Raw genomic sequence first — 18,005 nt, 5'->3', positions numbered from 1 at the left:
GGACCGGAGGAGGGCCGAGAACACTTACATCCACATCGTGCCAAATGCCCGGTGCGTAGCTACTCAAATTAACAGTCACTAAGGTGGGAAACAGAGGTGTCAAAGACCTTACCTATATCAACCTATTTTGACTTTCTAGAGCGGGGGTGTCAAACTGAATCCCCAGGGGGCCGCAGTGTCTGCGGGTTTTTGTGGTTTCCTTTCAATCAGCTGCCAATTAAGGCCAATTAAGGCCTTGAGAACAAGGTGTGTGGATACTTTAACCAATCAATGACTTGAATGAACCCAGAACACCCCAAAAACCAGCAGACACTACGGCCCTCCAGGACTGGAGTTTGACACCTGTGTTCTAGAGCATCACATCGCATAAGGAGCAGTGGCACCAGCAGTCCCCATGGCTAAAACACAAATGGATCCGAGCAAAGAATCTTAAGCAATCACCATTGTCAGCACAAAAAATCAGAAAAGAGGCAACAAAAAAAAAAAAGTTTGTCACAGTGGCAAAAGAAGTTTGCTACTGAAATCACTTGGCAGTGTAAAAGCTTTGATTCAAACCGAAAGTCGAATTGGTTTTCAGTATTTCTCAATGACTTGGCAGAGGTTTTCAGCGTTGCTCGGCACTTCAGAAGAGACGGCTTAGTTCATCTACAAGGGAATTGCCCATGTTCATGTAACAAACACCTGCCCAACAAGTATGGACGAACTACGAACTGGAGGAGGGCGAGATCAGTTGCATCCAGATCTTACCAAAAGCCTGGTGCATAACTCAAATGGTCAGTCACTGAGGGCCATGGTGGCACAACAGGCTAAAGACGCAGCAGACTTGCGGTTGCAGTTTGCTGCAGTGGCACACCGGGGAACAGGGTTCGATTCCCGGTCCTGCCAAAAGCCAAGTTTGTCCGCCTCACGTGGAGCGGCATTAATTGGCTCGCCGCTCCAGAGGGAGGGTTTTGGCAGGGTTAGCTGATCGCCGTACAATAAGCGCCTCGGATGCCTTGGAACCATGGACACGATTAGAGAGATGAGACGTGTGTCGCTCTTCCTTGGTCTGCCAGGGGGCGGGGTGTGGACAGTGTATCTAACACTAAGAAAAAGGGAAAAATTAGAAATAAATAAAAAATAAATTAATTAATTATCAGTCACTAAAATTGGAACAGAGGAGTCAAAGACTATATAACTTATTTTGGCTTTCTAGTGCATCACATCGCAAACGGAGCAGTGGCACCAGGAGCACATTAGAGAAGCAAATCCCAAAATATAAAATAAAAAGAATAAAAATGCGCGGTGCTGAATGAAATGGGAGGGACATGAGTGGCAGTGGGTAATCATCACTAAAGCTTGCTAAAAAAACCACTCAGAATGAGGAAAGGAGGAAAAAGAACTTGCACGAAAACCACGAGTAGGCCGATCAAAACACCCTCGTAACTGTAGCAGGGGGAAAGCTGAGACTCAACTGTGAAAAATAACATTCAACCTCTAAAAAGAACATGGCACAAGTCCTTCATTTTATACAGGCGAAAGATGGAAAAAAAAAGCTCATCCCATACCTGCTGAAGCAGGCTTTTTTTTTATAGAATGAGCCTCACTATGCGAGCCAGAGAGAACCCGGGCCAGATTTACTCTATTCCTTTTTCTTTCTCTCAATGGAGATGTGCATCAAACAGTTCCCTCTCCCTGGCCTACAGAGACTGGCTCCACTCAACACAATGGAAAAGGCAGGGTCACCCCAGCTGGCTCATATTAGCGCTTAGCCCAGAGTGATTTAAATGCCTGCTTACTGGCAGTGCTGCGCACACACACGAGTGTGTTTTCCATATAAGTTGAGGAGGTGGTCAGGATAGAATTCATCAGGTCGGGCCTGTTTATCGCCACAGATCTGTTTCAGGGAACCTGGGACTCTGCATGATCAGGTCGTACGGCAGAGCAGGGAGTACTGGAATGCAGTGCATACTGTGCGTACGTGTGTGCGTGTGTGTGTGTGCACGCATGAGAGTGCGTGTGTGTGTGTGTGTGTGTCTGCGAGTGTGAATGCATGAGTATGTGTGAGTGTGTGTGTGTGCAGCTGTGTGTATGCGTGTGCATGTGTGTGTGAGTGTGTGCACGCATGAGAGTCTGTGTGTGTGTGTGAGTGTGTGTGTACATGTGTGCGTGTGTGTGTGCACGTATGAGAGTGTGTGGGTGTGTGTGTGTGTGTGTGTGTGTGAGTGTGTGTGTGTCTGCGAGTGTGAATGCATGAGTATGTGTGTGTGTGTGAGTGTGAGTGTGAGTGTGTGTGTGTGTGTGTGTGTGTGTGTGTGTATGAGCGTGTCCTGTGCGTCTGTGCGCTCGTGAGGCCTTACGCATCCGCATGTGTGCACAAGGCCTGTAAGAGCCCTATTTACCAGGGCAGGAGCCAGCACCAAACCATTCCACTCACTCATACACAGTATGTACACAGCACACAAGGCTGTTTCAAAGCTACGGTGCAGAAAGAACAGCTTCATTCACCAGTCGCTGTTGTGGAAATCACCCCATGGAAAACTTAATTAGATACCATATTTCCATGACTGTACCCTCCAATTGGCTTTGGATCAATAAAACAGCATAATAAAGCAAAATAAAAGAAAACTAAGGCTTCATAACTACTAAAATGGCTCCACTCAATGGAGCATGTGGAATATTGTAACCAGGCCTCAGTGGTCTTCTTAGCTGGCAGCTATGCAAGCCAATACAAACACACAATAACACACAGCTAAGCAAGTCAATACAAAAACACAGTAACACACAGCTAAGCAAGTCAATATAAACACACAGTGACACACATCTAAGCAAGCCAATACAAACACACAATAACACACAGCTAAGCAAGTCAATACAAAAACACAGCAACACACAGCTAAGCAAGTCAATACAAACACACAGTGACACACAGCTAAGCAAGCCAATACAAACACACAATAACACACAGCTAAGCAAGTCAATACAAAAACACAACAACACACAGCTAAGCAAGTCAATACAAACACACAGTAACACACAGCTAAGCAAGTCAATACAAACACACAGTGACACACAGCTAAGCAAGCCAATACAAACACACAATAACACAGAACTAAGCAAGTCAATACAAAAACACAGCAACACACAGCTAAGCAAGTCAATACAAACACACAGCTAAGCAAGCGAATACAAACACACAGTAACACACAGCAACACACAGCTAAGCAAGCCAATACAAATACACAGTAACACACAGCTTAGCAAGTCAATACAAACACACAGTGACACACAGCTAAACAAGCCAATACAAACACACAATGACACACAGCTGAACAAGCCAATACAAACACACAGTAACACACAGCAACACACAGCTAAGCAAGCCAATACAAATACACAGTAACACACAGCTAAGCAAGCCAGTAAACACACAGTAACACACAGTAAGCTGGCCAGCAATTGAAGCTAATAGTGGATTTAATAAGTAATGCACAGTACAGATTAGAAGTATCGTCACTTTCACAATTTTAGATGGAAAATTCAGCTGAACTGAACTCCTCCTCAGTATTTTGAAATCAGCTAGCTGGAAGAAACAAAAAACATTTTTACATTCAGATCCCTGGACTTTCCACCTCTGCTTCTAGGTAATGAACATGCAGGAGCGGATGCAGTGAGATATCAGGGGTGTAATAGGATAAGTTGGTGGAGGAGGTGGGGGCCATGAAGGAACAAACAAATGGAGTAAGATAGTGTGGGTCAGCTCAGCACTGTAGATGATGAGTTTCATACCACAAATCAAGGGCTGATGTGAGTATCATGTCCCCAATTAGACACAATCCTATTCACTCCTTTAAACCAGCTACTTTCATTCAATAGGGTGGGCTCTCTTTGAACCAGCAACCTTTATTCAAAAAGTCTTACTCTCACATCATTTGACACTGCACACACAACATCCTAAAATACGCACACACTGTAGCATCAGAGCGGGCTTCCTTGTCTCAGCACACTTTTAAAAAGGTATCCCGGACAGCTACATCCAACACGAAACCTTCCCCTCCGACAGTGCTTCCAAGACACTGCACAGCACGCACTCCGCTGGAACGTCCTGAGCTCTAATTAAGCCTGCGTGCGGCTGCCTGGTTTTGGGTTGCTATGTAAACATTTCCGCGTTGCCGTGTGTCTGAGGTTGCCAACCCTGTGGCCGGGTACACTGGCTGCCAGGGGGCCAGGGGCCCTGGGGCCCCCGGGGGGCCTGCAACTCGATCCCGGGCATCACATCTGGTCTGGCACGGCCAAAGGGCCCCTGCGGGGTTGGTCGACCGTGAGCGGAGGAGAGGAGATCGGAGCGGGGGGAGCCGGCGCGCCCCTCCCACAGCCATATACACAGAGGACTGCGGACCAATCGCGTCGCAGCCGTTGCGCAATAAGTTCTTGGCATCACCTCGTCCAGGACTCCGCGGAGTTTAGTGGATACAGATTGCGATTATGACTCTAACCTTTTGTTCGACGTTGCCTCCAGGGCCGGACTCGGGTTTCCACGAACGGCAGGGCCGTCTGAGAGCCGGGGAGCAGTCGAAAAAAAACGAAGAGCAGCCCAGAAGATGAGCGGCACCGCTGGTGCACCGCGCTTTCCGATCGCAAATCAAACTGACGGGACGGTTTTAATCGCTGGCGTGTCCCCGTTCTTTTAGGTGGCGCGCGATTGTTTCACAGCAACAATCCATTTCCTGCAGAGGTAGTGATGAGTTTGAAGGGTGTTTCCTGCTCCTGGTTATAAATTTACACTGGCACGTTCCACACTGGCTTTATGATAGTGACACATAACAAACGGGGAAAATATGCCCTTTCGAAATGTCAAGAAGTAAACCTAATGCAAGGTTTACTCATAGCTTCATACTGTGAATAGGGGATAGGTTAGAATCAGAGGAACATGATACATTTTGTTCGTAAGGAAGACCTAACATTATAAATTGTTCTCCTTGTGCTCTTGAGATAGAGACAGTAATACACTTTGGTAGGAAACATTTTTCTTCCTTTTAACAGATCTTCTGAACTTCAACACAAAGCTTTAACCGAGTTTTCTTGTCTTGCACTTTGCAGACCTCTAAAAACGTACAGGGAGTCACCAGAGAGTACGGCGTCGGCTCTGAACAAGGCGTACCTCCAGCGCATCCGCGGGCTACAGAGCCCAGTGAGGAAAGACATACTGTGGGAAGAAGAAAGAGGGGCGACCGAAGGTTCAGCAGCATCCATCCGTGTTCACTGAAACAGGACATTTTACAGTGTAAAGTATTGTGCAATGACGGCATGGAGGAACGCCTCGCCCGTCCAAAGCGTGAGTCAGATTGTTCGTGGTCACGTCTTTGTCTCCCAAGGACCCTACAGTGTTGTCGGGCGCCCTGCCGGAGCTGTTTTTGGCAAGTCAAGGGAAGAAATTTCTGGCTCCAGCCCTGCCGCACTTTTCTCCCCCCACGTGTGAGTATGTGCGTGTGCATGTGTGTGTGCACCCCCCCCCCCCCCCCCCCCCCCCCCAGTATTTACTTATTTATTTCTTTATCTGCATGGTACCAAAAGCTTCACAGTGGATGTACTTTATAGAGGACTGATTTTTTTGGCGGGGGCCCATTGCATGGCAAACGGGGCGGGGGGGGCACAATCATGGACAGGGAGCGAGACAGTCCAAGTAAGCCCCGGTGGTTCTGGTACTTTTTCGACGTGGAGCATACTGAGTGCCCCAGGGCAGGGCGTTACGTAAGAGCTCCTCTGGCAGATTTAGAGCTTTAATATACAGATGTGATAAAGCGGCCAGAAAGGGTTCTGCGCTCTGTCTTCGTACTTTCAACACGACTCCTTCTCTTCTCCACAGCTGCTCCACGCCTCAGCAGCGGCGTTCATTACTCACCGACAGTGTGGTCACCCAGCGAAAAACATGCAGTGTACGAGACATTTTAACTTGTCTCGTACACTTGTACGAGTGTACATTTTAACTTGTCTCGTACACTTGTACGAGTGTACATTTTAACTTGTCTCGTAACCTCCTGAGACCCAGAAGAAAAAGTCTTTGGAAAATGTATTTTAGATATTGTTTTTTACATAATACAAGTGTCTTGGATGACAAAAACATGTTGCAGTTAAAAATATTTTAAAAAAAAATTTTTTATTTAGTTTTAATTGAATGTCCTTTATGTTAAGAGAAACACTGTGTAGAGCTCAGAGAAGCCAACCTGCAATGTCCTCATTTAAGGACCCAGGAGATGAAAAAAGAAAACTTAAGCTAAAATTAAAACTTAAAATGACAGTAAATTTGCTTCTTGAAGCTAAGGACTAAGGGTATTGTATAGAGATGGGCCTCGCCGGGCTCAACCGTTGCCGGAACAATTGCCGAAAATGCGTATGATGTCACATCCTTCAGCGCGAGCCAAAAACTGTGACTATGATGGAGCAACGCCAGAGAGAGACACAAATCGCCAAATCTTTTTAAACCTGTACTATGCACAAATAAATCAGGAATGATTTAATTTCCCATGTTTTATGTATTAAACAAATAATGACTGACTTTTCCAAAATCTCACTTGTGATTCAGATCAACATCAAGAGAACATAATCAAAAACAGATTTCCAGGCTGTGGATAATTCTAATACGTATGACTCATTGTTAGGTCTCTGCTTATGGAAAGTGCGTGTGGGGGTGGGTGGAGGGATAGATTAATAAATTAGTATAGTATTTTACACCCCATTTCCCCAGAATTTTTTAGTATTTTTTAGTATTAGATACACCCAACTTTCCACAATCAACAAACGTAGCAATGCTGATTCAATTCGGCATTCACATTGTGAGAAAAAATTATGAAATCACGTTCAGAAGAAGGCGCGATATCATCCATTAGCGTACACTTCACAAACTTATTTTCACACATTAATGCTGGCAGTGACAGTGTGAGTCTTACATTATGTAGCATCCCTTTATCACAAAGAACAAACACACACAATCATTAGAAGATCCTAACATCGCAACCAAACCCACAGGTCATGGCAAATCAGGTACTGGAGGTCACGGCATGCCTACCTGTCAGAATAAAATGCTAGCAATTAGCCTATAAAGCTTGAGCCCCTCCAAGAACCTGCTGATACCCGAGACCCCGGAGCTTTTTTTGGCTGGGATCTTATGAGAACATGCCGACAGATCCAACCTGGGCAACAAAAAACCTCCTTTGATTAATTAATCAAATTTCCTTTGAGGTTTTATTTACAAGGGTTTCATGCCATAGCTGCGTCTGTCGGTATTCAAAGAATGCAGACCTTTAAATACTTCTGTCTGAGTGCACTGAGAGAGGCTGTGAATCTGAAGACTGAGGAACAAAAAATAAAGATATCTGGGCCCAAGGGACATTAGTGCTCAGGCCTTTGAACTCAGCCACTTTCTACTTAATGTGGCACCCGTTTTCTTATGAAAAGGCAAAAAAAAAAAAACTACGAATAAATTATATGCCACCTTGATTTAGACAGATGTGGCCTACCAGGCTTTAGACATGGAGTAGAAAGTGATGCACTGACATGCTCATGTGAAGAGGAAAAACAATGCTGACACCAATGATAATGTTCCACAGAAAGGCCTTGTTAAACAGTGAATGGAAAAGTTGACGATGAGCTCATAGCCTTGGTGAGGACAAGAACGCTGGAGATACAATTAGCTTCGCTCACAAACGGCTGCCACGCTCGTTTGCTTCACACTCACCCTCAATCTAGCGTTCAGCATCTTAAAAGGAGCTATTGCCATCTCTGCACAGCTTCTGCATGGGAAGTCAACGCATCTTCCTTGTACACCTATCCAGACGTATTTATCACACCACCATCTGCTGCCAAAGAGCTGAGAGAGACTCTGAACACGACAGAGGATCTGAGAGAAGATTTTGGTTGCTATTACAGTAGATCAAGAGAAGGAACACAGGACATTGTGCACTAGACAAATATGGTTTATGATTTCTAATTCATCTGTTGCATCATTTTAGGAGTCACCACAACCCCTGATGCTTGTTTTCCAGACCTTCCTCATGACCCCCCCCCCCTGCCCCGTGAAAGTTTCCAAGAGGCAGAGGCCTCAAACCCCAAAACCGCAGCTACACCTCAGCTATTGTTTCTACGTTGGGCTTGTTTCCCTCTAACGACGGTACACCGTCTGTCGTGCCAAAACAGAAATAAATTAGAGAGCTGAACATCACCCCACAAATAACATTCCCATCCATCAAGCGTGTACATGCACAGTCGCAACGAGGTCGGAGAAGTCACCGGAGGGAAGTCCGAGGGCTAAGAACGAGGCTGTCAGCAACTTGGAAGCGCCAATGTCTCAGCTTCAGCTATGTGAGGGAGGCTGTTTGGCGGCACACCCAGGAAGATGCAGTTCACAGAGGAAGTCCAAGAGAGCTGTGATTTGTGGAGGGGCTCAACAACAACAACCAAAAAAAAAACTTCTGTCTACGGCAGAACGAATACGCTGTCGTCAGCCGGTCGGATTCGCTCAGTTGAGTTGAGCGGTTAGGCGCCCTTCATGGCCAATCTGTCTGCTGTTCTCAAGTCCCTCATGACAACTCGAGAGAACAGCATGCATGCTTCAGTTATGGCTTCAAATCAGATAGTCATAAAACAGTTCTCTGCGAAAGATGCATCCCCACTTCAAATCCCAGTATGGTCAAAGTGGCTTACCATGAGTGCAGGCTTACTGTAGGAAAAATTGAAGAACTCGGCCAAAATAGTGCACTGTTCCGCTAAATAACAATCCATTTAAAATGAAACATTCCCATTTGAGAAAGTACCTAAAACAAACCCAAATAAAGTAGTCCACACCAACCAAGGAGGAATTGTATGATAGATGGGAAGAGCACAGTCAGAAAACCACCCCTGCTTTAGTGAGGGCCAGGTTCAGAGTGTAGCCTTGGTTTAGACATGTTTGTACTGCTTTATAAGTAATAAAATAACCCTTACCAGCAGAGACCATGCAGCAAAAGGAGAGGACTAAAGAGAATGGGATGACCCGCGCCGTCATAATGTTGAAGCTGCGCGTGTCTCGGGATGCAGAAAATGAGTTCTCCTCGATGGCAGCGTGGCGCAGTTTCCCCGCCGGAGAGCTCAAACTCCACTCTGCGAAGAAAAGCAATGAGACCAGAGTCAGCACACGCAGGGCCGCGTCAACACACACGACAGGAGGGAGTTAGAACGGCACGCCGAAACTCATTAGGACACGCAGGAAGGTCGAAAGGCCCCGCGCTCCGTCTGGAGAGGCCGATTACACCTCGCGTGCGTTTTTTCTCGCGGGCCGGCTGCTTTTGAGCCATGACTAGGGCGCCCTGAGGCCACCGGCACAATCCCGAGGCCGTGACCCTGAACGCGATACTCCGCGGCCATTCCGCGTGACGACAAATCCCACCGGCTGGAATTCACCGTCTCTCCCGCTCGGCCGAGTAAGCTCGTTACACGCCGGGTCTCGCCTTAACCGTCGTGACCACAAACTGGCCCCGCGGACGGGGGTTCACGTCTGGTCGAGCCCAGAGAGGCGGAGCGTTCTGAGCGATGTGGGGTTAAGCGCACACAGACCCCGGGCTGATAGTGTTGGCGCGGCTTCCCTTCATCTTAGCGCTCTTACAAAAAAAAAAAAACAAGGGACACTGTCAAACAATGTGAAGTGTTGAAAAATGTGTTGAGTGTGAGATTCCTTTTGAAATTCTCACATGCCCTCCCAAAGGGGGAGGACAGGCAATAGCTTGTTTTTGGTGAGTCAGTGGCCCTCCAAGGTGCAGGTGAAAGGCTCTGAAACGCAAAGGCTAATCATGGCTCTGCATCTAGGCTTTTTCAACAATCCATCCATGGCCTCTCCGTAGAAAAATGGAACACGCTGCCAATATAATCGCATTAAAATATAATATCGGGACCGAAATGAGATATTGGAACACTTCACAGCATCTGGGAAAACATCCAAATTATGGCCACTTTTTAAATGTTGCAACATATTTTTTAAGATATATCACTGTGAATGATATCATTACATTTTCCCAGTCCAGATATTCACAAATGTATTACATTTCTGTCAGAGCCCATCTGAGTTCTATCATCCCTGTTCCTGTTACAAAAGATGACAACCAGTCACCTTGACCCAGAAGGGAAGAGAGGAAAACTTAAAGGAAGGTCAGGACATCTGAAGAGGGTTTATTCCCCGAAACGTGTTGTAGCAATCATGACTGTGGGTATCTAGCCAATACTGCGTTCCATTGTTTGTGTTTTAGTGCATTTGAGCGGCAGTTGTAGCCGTGAGCAGAAATTGTCATTCAAAAAAAATGTTTCTTGGCTTGTGAACGAAGGTGACTCATTCCCATCTTTGTCTTTTTTGCAGTCTGAGTGTGCTTATATTTCATACGTATTCTTTCAGGCTTTTTCTGCTGCTGTATACAATTGTAACGCTTTTCACCAACACATCACAGAAAGCTTCATGTTTATCAATATCTTTAAAAAAAATGATTTTTTAAAATGTAAGGTAATTTGAGGAAGTTACTAAAAATGAATTATGTACATTATTGGCTGCATGTATTTATATAGCTTTAAGCTGGAATTTAAAATAACATTCAGGACAGTAGCTGTATGAACCTCCGTTATCTTCCATCGCCAGAATTTCTAACTGGAGACAGCACATCTTTCATAAAATCATTTAAAAAATTGAGGTAGAACTTACAGACGATCTCACTAGGAAACAATTCTGGCATCTTTAAGGGGGTTGAAGTTAAGCATACAGTACATAAAAAAAAGATTTACACATTTAGTCCATACTTAAACATTAATTTCAAATCTCACAAGGGCAAAGAGACACTACCAATTATTTTAGAGAATGCACATACCCTTCATTATAATGATATAGAGAGCGAGCATTAATGAGATAATGATCCAGTGAGACTTCAGAAGAATCTAACCGCGAATGGGGTTCTGCTCGCTGACCAGAGTACACATGAAAGTGTGGCTGGCTCTCGCAGTTTTTACAGCGCCTCTGGGATTACCATACAAAAGGCTCTTATGAAAGCGGAGAGCTTCAAGTCAAAAGAGGGCTAATTCCCGCCACGCGACTCCCAGATGTGGAGCTATGTGGAGCTCCCCCCCCCCCGTCAGTCAAATTAGATCCCGGGCAGGTGACCCAGGCTAACCCGCAAACCAGACCTCAACCTCATTTTCCTCATGCCCTGGAAGAGGCGGGTTAGGAGGAATTACGGGATGGCGAGAGTCCCACGATGCAAATAACAGCAGGACGACGACGATAAACAACGACTCCGCAGAGCGAACGGGAGGCTGAAGGAGAAACGGAACCCGGTCCACGGCCGAGTCCAGGTCCGCTCTGCGTTTCCACGGCGCACACCCTGCGCAGAATGCACCCCCGCGACACCCCGGCAGCGCGGCCTGCCCACGGCGTAACTGCCACAAAACACGGCTCCGACACCTGGCCCCTCGCCAGAGGGGTTACCCCGCGAATCCTGTGGAGCCACATCTCAATTGAAAGGTCACGTGAGTTGAGAGAAGCGCAAGCTTCCTGTAAACCGACACGAGAGAGAGAGACGCTCAACGGCGGAGCGAGTCATACTTCCCGCAGCGGCGTCTGTGGCCGCAGCCTGGCACACGACACGATGCCTGGCTTTGCAGTTCGGGAGGGGGCCTTGAAGAGGGGGCGGACTGGCAGCCCACACAGCTGCGGTAACGATGAGCCTCTCGCTGCCGGTGGAGCACTGTCATTTCAGAACATCTCCACAAATATTACACTTTCAGCAGTGGTACGGGGCCTGAGTAGCTGCCCCCTTTTAGCATTTGGGGGAAGAGCGGGGGGGGGGGGGGGGGGGGCATAACAATTGCCACTCTCTGGCTCACCATGTGAGCTGAGAAACAGCCAAGAAATTGCTCTATCAGATGAAACATTCACGTGAGTGTTTGACCAGCAGGTTTTTTTTCCCCGTATTGTAAGAGGGAGAAGGTGAACAGTAAATTTACAAAAAGTCCCCTCCCTCGTATAATCGCCCCTTCCAAGTTGCTACATCGCAGCGGTGCATGCCAACTACCTGCCATTCCCTAGATTTATCACCTGACACCAGCTAAAACCGAGGGCAATGTAAACGTCAAATTCAGCGGGATTTGCTCTCGCCTTACATGACTTCTGCAGCACAGTGGCCAGTCCTCCAATCTCACTTTGCTCTGCTCTGGAATATCCATTAAATAAGTAGCAGGCCCCAGACGGCACAGAGCTATACGCCTCTGTAAGAAGCCCAAATATAAAGGTACTTACAGCAGAAATAAAAGAGGTTTTACACAGCAGCTCAACTTTGTCTTACAAATACAGGGGCTTCAAGACCATTTTTCAACAAACATTTTGGCTAACGATTTGTTGATTGCGGAACACACCAAACTGAGGAAAATAGTTTTTACAACATTAATGTACTCCAGAGCCAAAATTAATCCTTGCCAGATTGTAAAATGAAATCTTAATGAAATCTTAATGAAATCTGATTTAAAGCTTAACTTCCCGGAGATGACCTTAACCCGTCAGTGCCGGAGACTCAACCGCTCTTGACGTGGTTCACATGGTAACAGCGTAGCCAAGAGCTTGTCGGCAGTGATGGTGGACACCTCTGCTGTATTTACCACAACAGGCTGTCACTGATAAACACTGGAGACAGCTCCGACCAGCCCGCCAGGTCCCTGAACTCCCACTGCTGCTCATCGACCCGCGAGAGAAGCAGCGGAGGAGCAAGCGGAGGATGCTACCACTCCGGCCCCAGCAGCGGACAGGACACAAATCCACTTGGCCGCAGAGAGCCTGCGAAAAACAGCTTGACGTGTTGCCTAAGCTCAGCCTAAACAACGTCAGGATTCGCCGTTTTCGGCAGCCAGCAGTTATGCGGGGATGTAACGTGTTTACAGTGGGACATCTGCTCGCGCGATAAACACGGCGCTGAGGCCTGAACGGACTCCGCCGCTCCGGAGGCTGGCCGCTGGGCGGTCTGCGCGGGTCAAGTGTTGCAGCACCTCCCGTCTCTCTCTCTATACAAAAACCACAGAATAAGTCAATCTCAACCAGCGTATTAGTCTTGTACTATTTTTTACCATACATCTACATTTTTATATCATTTGTATGGACACACAAAGAACATTTGTACAAGTTTACTTTTTTCTGGATTCTGCAGGAGGCTGTCTTTGATCTCTCTCTGTTACCACTTTGGGAACCAAGGCAACAGCCAGATGTAGCACTGTCTTATACACTCAGTGAGCACTTTATTAGGTAGACCTGTACACCAGCTTGTTAAAGCAAATATGTACTGAGCCAATCATGTGGCAGCAACTAAATGCATAAGCGCATGCAGACTAGGTCAAGAGGTTCAGCTGCATAATGAGCATATTGGCCTTTTTAAAAATCTTATTTATTTTACTTCTTTGCTAAATAAAACTGCCAAACAAGACTCATGAGTGTGACTCATTTCAAGATTCAAGAAGTCTGCAACACACACCAACACACAAGTGCAGCACACACAACTACAAACAGGGCCCCACACACGCATTAACATATTTTTACTGACTTACTGTATATCTATCTGTCAAACAGCATTGCTTTTCCCTTGTCCCTAGTGACTGTTCTCACACAAAAGCCAAAATAAAACAATATGTGAGTTTTTGGCAATATACCTACAACTGCATTCATGTGATGTATAATACATTTCATAATGTAGGCAGTGCTTGACCCTGAATTATGAAAACACATGGGCCTGAATGATGCAAGTTATTTTCTACCATAAATCTACATTTTTAAAAACACATAAAGAACACTGAACACGTTCACTTTTTTTCTGGTTTCTGCAGTATGCTCTCTTTGATCTCTCTGCTACCTCTTTGGGAACCAAGGCAACAGCCAGATGTAGTGCTGTTTTGGCCGTTTTTGGGTCGGCCACAGACCCTAACCCAGACACCCCTCCCGGCTCTGACCGAGAAGTGGGCGGCCTGTAGCATAGTGGTTAAGGTAAAGGACTGGGACACGCAAGGTTGGTGGTTCTAATCCCGGTGTAGCCACAATAAGATCCGCACAGCCGTTGGGCCCTTGAGCAAGGCCCTTGTCTCCTGCTTAGTCTAATCAACTGTATGTCTGGATAAGAGCGTCTGCCAAATGCCAATAATGTAATGTAAATGTGATGAAAGGGCTGCTGTGTGCTGTCTCAGTCACCCCGGGAGCAGGGAGCAGCTCTCATGAGTGAGTGACAGTGGAGCAGAACAGAGTACAGAGAGCCCTGGTCTCCAGGTCATGATGGGTCATCCAACACCTTCACGAAACTCTGCCACCAACGACCGTTTCTTTGGCAGAATACACTCTCAGAAATAAAGGCACCAAAAGTGCCTAAAAAGGTACAAATGCTTGTCACTGGGGTACCCTATAGGTACATAAAATTGTACCCCTAGCCAGCAATATATTATTAATTTGTACCTTTTTGCTCTGAAACTGTACTCATTTGTACCCTAAGACAAGATACAACACTTGTAGGGTATATTTTGGAACTTTGATCCTTCGTACCTCCATTGTCACTCTATTTCTGAGAGTGTATGTGCAAAATAAATAAATAACAGGAAGCAGAAAGAGGACAGCATGGCGACACAGTCATTTTCTCCTCTCTCCACTCACCCCTATCTGCAGGCTTGACCTTTCTCCCATCTCGCACCTTCTCTTCAAAACCTCATTCATTCACAGAAGGCTAGGGCGAGAGCCCTAATCCCCGCATGCACACATCTGCAGAGAGCTTTCTTCGCACCTAACAGTGGAACAGAGGTGGGTACGGAGCTGAATCGAGTTCATGTAGCGAGTCCCTAAGGCGCCTTTTCACCCTTTACTGTGCATCATTCAAAGGTTTAGCCGCCACAGACGCTGTATTCACGGAACCTACGAACCTTCCTGGGGACGGTCTGATCTCTCTCCATCGGCTGACAAGTTTGCAAAAACAATTGCATAGAGTCTCAATAATGTTTAAAACAGGTTGAGAAGTATTCATGTCTGCGTGTCCATAAGAGTTGGCGCCGTTATAAAGTGAGGGTTTGTGCAATCCCAGAAGTTTCTACAGAGACTTCCCGCAGTGTTCACTTTTTAACGGACAATAGGTACCGTAAATGAATGGAGAGGACCGGCCCATTGATCCTACGTGCAGGCTGGATGACAACGCGACAAATAAAAAAAAGCTATTGCTTCTGCGATGCATGGGTGACAATTATGGAGTTGAACTGTAAGTTAATTAATCTGAACAGATACTGAGGAGGATATTCAATTAAGCTCCCCGCTGCACATTTGAAGTGCCAGCAGACTCCTTCCTAAACCAGTCTTTCTTTACCCTGAAGAGAGACAGCCCTGTAATGCAATTCCGCTTCTTAATACTTCATTTTCCGATTTTCACTTCCTCTTGTTTTCATGAAATGGTATCACTTGAAAAGATAAAAGGGTCTGAATCTCCTAAAAAGATTGATGTTGATTAAGTAGGCTTCTGCGTGCTTAAGTGTAAACACAGGTAATCCCCTAATTATACAAGCGAATGCACAGTCGTTCATTCATGTGGCCAGAGAAGAACCCAGAGAAAGATGTATAACATCCTCTTACATACAGACAAAATGCAACGCTGCAATCCAGCATCAAAAAGCCTATACCGCAAGTTCAGTATTTTATGTAGACTATCAATTCATGTTTCATAGATTTTTAATGTAATGCAATCAATATAGATGCTTGGCTTAAGTTATAAAACAATACACGTTTTACATATAATAATATTTACTTCGGGTAAAAAGGTAGTTATACAAGCATTCTAACTTTCTTTTAAATATACAGCGGCTCTCGTGAATAAGTACTACCACATGGTAAAATGTTGCTCTGAATGTAAACTGAAATCGTCACCATGGCATTTTGCTTATCGCTGGCGTTGCCTCGAAAATATTTGGTATTGAAACATGCTTTTCAATACATTTGGTATTGATGAATTAACTAGCCATTGGCCATATCTACAAAAATGGCAATAAGAGGCAACATTATCTTTAACGGTATAAATGAGAGGACAAGAATAGGTACAAATCTGCAGGTGCTTAAATACCATAAGCTGCTGTAGGGAAAGCTATTTGACTTAATTTCCTTCGGAATTGGAAAGGCTTCTCCTGTGTAAACTACGTTTAGAATCCTTCAGTTTTCAAATTCTCAGTCCGCCGTATACTGTACACGCGCGCGTTAACACACACACACTCCAATGATACTATTGGAACGAATTTTGCATGGTTTTCGGTTACCGCTTCCTTGAACATAAATGACACTATTCGCTTCGGTAGGTTAAATTGCATATGTTCATTGTTCATACAAATTGGTAATTTGTATGAAAATTACCATATCAAATGTCATCGCTGTCGCCCTCACCATTCTTTTGATTTACCTGAAGGCACAGGTCACAGTCCATAGCCAACTGTGCCACCCGCCAACATAGCGATTCAGAGCTATTCATTCGAAGCAGTAAGATGAATTGCAAGTAAATTATTAATTGGAGACATTAAAGGCAAACTAGAATACAGTAAGCATACAAGTTTGCGAAAGTTAAAAATATGGGTAAGCTAGTCTACCTTGACATCGGAGACCGCGAGTCAAAATATTTACGCATCTTCCTTTAATTCATTGTAACTTCCATTTTAACAGATTCCGGCATATATTACATCAACTAAAGTGATATGGAGCGACAGCTGAACGCAAATAACAACATAGCTGAAATATTGCATTCGCCTACTGCACGTAGGGTATGGCATTGATATTTTATTGATCGACGTGGGATATGTCTCGCGTTAATTAACTTATCGTGTATTCCCCGAAATGCATTCATAGAAGCCTAGTTGCTAAATGCGGCAGTTGATGCGTTTTTATCTACGTTAACTCAGAAAAAGTACCTAAGTCTGTCCCACTTAAGCAATCCGTTCATGCGTGTTGGAGGCATGCTACAGTTGAGTGAACGTGTAGTCCTGGTATAAACATCAACGTTGGAATCAGTACAGTTAATTTGTCTCTTTGAAAACATTTAATATGTCCTAACTTACAACGAAAACGAAGGTCGACCCAGTACATAATTCAGAGGACGAGGACGTACCATGAAGAATCTTCAGAAATGTCAAAAGTGGAGCTCAGTTGTCCGGTTGTAGCAGATAGTTCCGTAGATGAAGACAAATCGAGCTGGTTCCTTTCCTTACAAGTTACAAAGCCCAGCAGAGTCTACTTGTACAAACATAAACAGTTCCGTTGAAATGTTTTTTGTGTAATAACGACCTACTCTCTCTGTTAATAAAAGTTGATGTCTAGTGATAACGCTCTGCTTTCACTACGGAGGACTACGGAGGTTGGGCGAGTAGATGATTACAAACTACATCAATCAAGATTCATTTCTGGGTTTCGATTGGAGAAGAGCAGGAAGGTGGGATTTGAAACGAACGCTCCTCCTCTTTCTTCTACCACCGGGTATGAAAAACTCCTTTCCAGATTATTTTTCGAAACAATGAATTCATATTACGCAGCCAAGAATATGCGATTCAAATAACAGCGATCGCAGGCTAAATGCCTCTGATTTGATCAGCAGGCTTCGCAAGCAGTGCGTCAAATACCGTAAGGAAACGTCAGTTGAAGAATGTCCGTTTATCTCCATTTAGATACTCGGAATAGGCTACTATGACATTTTCTGATAAAAGAATGTAATGACAACCTATACGTGATTTATGTGCATTTGCTGTAAGTTATTTCCACATTATAATTATATTTATAACATTATATATATTTTTTATTTCTGCCAAAAACGATTTAATGTTCATTAACTTATTTAATAAGGTGTTCTGAATGTAACTTTCATTGTTCAGTGTGAAATAAATCTAACTCATGTAGTAATAAAAAAAGGCGTTTGTGGTAAATATACAGCATGTAATCACAGGCTGCCCCACACCTTTCAGGGACCAAAAGCTAAAAAATTGTG

The 18,005-nt window shown here is 45.0% G+C and overlaps 1 protein-coding gene across 3 annotated transcripts in view; it reads right to left on the bottom strand.

Annotated features, from left to right (window-relative positions):
* The window catches only part of LOC133128683 (transforming growth factor beta receptor type 3-like), an 83,592-nt gene that overhangs the window by 63,875 nt on the left and 1,712 nt on the right, over nucleotides 1–18,005 (bottom strand). For 2 of the 3 annotated variants that reach the window (XM_061242400.1, XM_061242402.1), the window contains exons 1-2: nucleotides 17,136–17,373; nucleotides 8,959–9,114 (exon numbers count right to left, since the gene is read on the bottom strand). In XM_061242400.1, the coding sequence (XP_061098384.1) occupies nucleotides 8,959–9,019 (61 nt within the window). In that variant the 5' untranslated portion in view covers nucleotides 9,020–9,114; nucleotides 17,136–17,373. Of the gene's footprint in view, nucleotides 1–8,958; nucleotides 9,115–17,135; nucleotides 17,374–18,005 lie in introns of those variants that run through there. The other variant, XM_061242401.1, reaches the window with a different exon arrangement.

Source organism: Conger conger, chromosome 5, assembly GCF_963514075.1.
Source record: "Conger conger chromosome 5, fConCon1.1, whole genome shotgun sequence".
In the NCBI taxonomy this organism is placed as follows: Eukaryota; Metazoa; Chordata; class Actinopteri; order Anguilliformes; family Congridae; genus Conger; species Conger conger.
Note: the sequence above shows the minus strand (reverse complement) of the source record. Positions and strands in the feature narration are given on the sequence as shown.